At 32.3% G+C, this 4,786-nt stretch overlaps 1 protein-coding gene across 1 annotated transcript; it reads left to right on the plus strand.

Moving 5' to 3' along the window:
• The first annotated feature begins 678 nt into the window (after positions 1-678).
• On the plus strand, positions 679-1,761 carry LOC143570432 (putative F-box protein At1g47790). Its single transcript, XM_077056087.1, has one exon. The coding sequence runs from the start codon at positions 679-681 to the stop codon at positions 1,759-1,761; it is 1,083 nt and encodes a 360-aa protein (XP_076912202.1).
• Positions 1,762-4,786: the final 3,025 nt, after the last annotated feature.

A 4,786-nucleotide genomic window follows, 5' to 3' on the forward strand; every position in this document is an offset into this window, starting at 1 on the left:
GATCCTGACTATTCAGAGCGTGTTTACCGATTAAACAAAACTCTCTATGGTTTACACCAGGCCCCGAGAGCCTGGTACAGCACGTTGGCTGACCGGGGTGGGGGGGGGGCATTTTAGTTTTTTAATATTTTTGCTTTTTTATTTATATTTTGAGTTATGCTATTTTATAATTTTTTATGAATTGTTTTAAGTTTTTTTTTAATTAACAAACATTAAATAAGATATAAATACACAATGAACCAAACTCTACACAATAAAAAACTTTTAAGGACATTCAAATAACTTAAATTTATCAAATTAATTAAATATCTTGCACCCTGCTCCAAGTTATAATCTAAATAATGCGAACGTATACGGGTCTTTCTAGCGGGCTATTCGTATCAGCAGAGCAGAGCAGAGCAGAGAGAGCAGTCCTCTATGTATATTGATTATTATACGTATAAATAGATGTCTTTATAATAAAAGAATCGAACCTAAGTCGAATTTGATTTTGTAAGCTTGGCTAGCGTGAATTAAACTTTAGACATAACTTCACATGAGACTTGAAAAGAAAAGAACTCGGTTTAAACGGGCTATTAACCCAACTTCTACATGGGCTACGAATTAATCTTGTCATCCAAGTTATAAAATCCTATAATTGAAAACCTAAAATCAAATCAAACTGAAGTCACAATCACAATGTTCGCCAGCATTCCTTTGGATACCCAGATTAAAATCATCAAGCGTCTTCCTGCCAAATCTCTTATTCGATTCGGATCGGTTTCGAAACAGTGGAAGTCTGTGATTCATAGCTCTGAATTTAGTACCACTCATCATCATCACAACGTCAACCTGCATCATCTGCTGATAAGGTACAAAGAAGCTTGTGAGGAAGAAAATTATGTTTCTATTGTTGATGATGATAGTTTTTCCCAACGCATGTTTTCTCCTGCTCTTCCTCCCACTGTTAAGCCTGCTAGTTATGCGTCAATGCTCGATTGCTCTCACGGATTGGTGTGTTTATGCAGTTTTGATCAGTATGGAAAAAAGATGATTGTTATTTGGAATCCATCAATTAGGAAATCTGTTGGTATAATGTTGCCGTACCGATCCAATACTATTGGTTTTGGGGTTTGTCCTAATACTAGCGACCTTAAGATCGTCAAGATTATGCGTGATAATTGGTTGGCTGAGGTTTTCACATTAAGCTCTAGGACTTGGAGGAGTGTATCATGGAATCTGCCTTACAAATCACTTTCCTTTTCATATCCCCAAGTAGTCATTGATGGGGTTATTCATTGGCATGCTTATGATTTGCTTACAATGAATTATAGGATTATTTCATTTGACTTGACAAGTGAAAGATTTGGAGAGGTAGATCTTCTGGATAGTTTGGCAGGCCCTAGAAGTGTGTTTGCTCCGCACATATTTAAGCTCAGTGAGTCTCTTGCTGTGCTTCACTACCGTAAAGATGATGGGAAACTAGTTTGTGATGTATGGAAGATGTTGAAAAATGGTGTTCCAAAATCCTCATTTACAAAGCTATTCACTGTTACGCTTAAGTTTGAATATGATAATATAATTGGATTTCGAAAGAATGGTCAGCCGATACTTGATCAATTGTACGTACGTGATGGTCTTTTTAAAAGAGAACTTGAAGTTTATGATCCCTACTCTGAACACTTTAGTGGTCTTGGGATATATGGTTTGGCCTTCATGATGAGCTCCTACACAGAATCATTACTTCTGCTTAATTACTCTGATTCTATCATTCTTTCATAGATGAAGTTGGCATCTCATCACGCATCTATTGTTTCATTCAAACTTTTTCATTTTTTGCTGTTTTATGCCATTTTTTTCATAAATACAGAACACTACAATGAAGCCTATGTGACACGTAAATAGCATTCATAGCTTTTAGTCTAGCTTCCATCAGACCTGAAACTATACTTTCCATTATCATTTTATTATAAACATGCTTTTATATATGTGTAAACAGTAAACCCTGCTAGATTTTTATTTAACGTCCTGTTTGCGGTGCGCGCATATAATGTATATATGTGCGAACCCTCGGGTGGGCAAAAGTGAAATTGCACTAATTTTGACGTTGTTTTACTAATCTCGTGAAAATAACGTTAAAAGTGATGGAAGGTTAATCAGGCATCATGTGGTGGCGCTGATAGCCGAAAGACAAGGTACATGCACCAATTTACCGGTGTGCCGATGGTTGAGTGTTATATGCCTTATGTCCAAGGCTTGATGCAAAACTACTTTCGAGCCGGAGGTCTCACTGGAAGCAGCCTCTCTATTCCTACGGGGTAGAGGTAAGGCTTTCTACATCTTACCCTCCTCAGACCCCACCATAGCTCTGCTATTGGTGGGATATACTAAGTACGATGATGATGACGACGACACACTAGTGGAAGGGATGATTTGTTTACAAACAGCAGTGAACTTGAAGCACATTAACGTCCCATCAAGCTTTTAATGATGTTGTTTTGTGTGGTTCAGTTAGTCAATTATCTAGTAACTGTTCTAATGACTAGTATCATCTTTTCTGAAGTCAAAATCAACTCAATATAACACATAGACTCGGTGGTAACGGTTTTATTATAGTTGTATAAATATATATTGCTCCACTTAATATCATTTAAGTAGAGGTGAGCAGAAAACCGAATTAACCGAATCGAAACCGAATTAACCGAAAAAATCGCACCGAAAAACCGAACCGAAGCATTAATCGACGGTTAATTTTTTGTTTATTTGAAAAACCGAAATTTCGGTTTCGATTCGGTTATCCATTTTTAAAAAACCGAAAAAAATCGAACCGAACCGATTGATGATGATAAAAAGATTATCAAGATAATGGGGAATGAACTAAACTTTTAAGACAAATTAATAAGATGATGAATGAAGATCGGGACAAAACTTTTAATGCTTTTTAATTTTTAAACTCTATTTAACAACTTTGTATTCGTATAGTTTCACGTGTCTGTTTTTGTTTTTTGTTCGATATATATGTAGATTGTGGGACTCTAACACGTTCTTATACAAGCTTAAAATATGCATTTTCATTTTTAAAATTTTTTTTCAATGTCAACACATAATTGAAAAAACCGAACCGAAACCAAAATTAACCGAAAACCGAAAAACTGGAAAACTAAAAACCGAACGGTTTGCATATTCAAATAACCGATTACTTCGGTTTCGGTTTGAGTTTCACCTAATAACCGAACCGAACTGTACACACCCCTATATTTAAGTATATACACTCGCACATTTATTTTGCACGTTTGACCATTTTCAATTTTGATTGATGTATTTTGACCAATAAGTATTGATTCACTCTATATATATATTGGCACACTAGTTTGAAACCTGTGTTTTACATGGGTAATTGATTAAAATTTTAAACTATAACAATTAAGCAATATACCATCAACAACGCAATTATCATATGTTGTTTACAATTACAATTAATATGAAAATTACATGAATTACAAAACAAACATTACACAAATTAATGTGTTACAAATAAGTAAAAATCTTCTTATACACTATAATTGTGTTTGTATTGGTCAATATACATTGTTTATCAAGAGTCAAAATCTTTAGTCCATGTCTGCTTGTAACTCTTAACAAAACAATGTATAGTTGTCCGTGTGAGAACTCGGGTTCTCTTAATTACAAGCAAACCATAGATAATGATTGACCTTGGCTTTTGTTTATGGTCATAAAGAAACATACTGCAAGGGAAAATTATCGTCTTTGAAATTTAAATGTTATTTTGTTGTCTGTTGGAGTCGGTGGTTTTATGGATCAAAACTCTATGTTCAATATTAGCTCTAGGAAATTTTTACTTGATTTAATATATTACATTTAAAAGTTTAATAATCAAGCAACATATAAAATAGTTGATGTTATACAAAATAGAAGATGTAGTGATGTTATATAGAATAGTTGCAAGTATTAGATTAAGAATTTTCAAAATTTGAATAAATCTCGTGTGATTAGTTAATATTTTATGTTGTTAAAATATTTAATTTATTTTGACACACACACACACACACACACATATATATATAGGGTTAGGTTAGAATAAAAACCCACTTGAGTTGTGAAAACTCTAGAAACTCATTCTCAACCACATGTTTTTAATTAAAGATTAAATCTTGTGATCCACAATTAAAGTTAATAAAAAATGTAAAAGTTTATTTACATTTTCTCTCTCCTGAAAACATATATAAAAATTACTAAAAAAATGTAAAAAAAATAGCAAAACAATTTTTTTTATGTTTTCGACGTTTTGTATTACATGTAACAAAAAAAACGATGTTACATAGGGTTTTCATGGGTTTTTTCAACTCAAGAGGGTTTTCAAACTATACTTCTCCTATATATATATATATATATAGGATTAGGTTCATTTCAGAAGTGTTTCTTATTGCGACAAATGCGAGAAGAGATTCTGACCAATCACATGATTTCTTTTTTATATTCTGATTGTTTATATACAAGGGTATATTAGTAAAATATAAATTGTTTTGTTTTGTAACTCATGCTCATTAATGGTTTAATGATTAATGATAACTTACTAGCAAATGGTAAGTTAAAATTATTATTATTTTTTATTTCATCTAAAATTTGGACTAATAGAATCTATTTAATCTAAAATCATTGTATTCTAAAACATGGTTAATTATTGTTATTATTATTACTATTATTATTATTATCATTATCATTTGATCTTAAATGCAAAGTGTTTTTTTTTTCTTTGATTTTAATCAACTAATGTAGTGTAAGCTTA

This window comes from Bidens hawaiensis, unplaced genomic scaffold (genome assembly GCF_021521415.1).
Source record: "Bidens hawaiensis isolate Kalapana, Puna unplaced genomic scaffold, B.hawaiensis_p1.1 tig00024985_1, whole genome shotgun sequence".
Classification (NCBI taxonomy): Eukaryota; Viridiplantae; Streptophyta; class Magnoliopsida; order Asterales; family Asteraceae; genus Bidens; species Bidens hawaiensis.

Bases quoted from the DNA above. Each gene is read 5' to 3' on its own strand.
- LOC143570432 (XM_077056087.1), top strand. From the start codon at position 679: ATGTTCGCCAGCATTCCTTTGGATACCCAGATTAAAATCATCAAGCGT.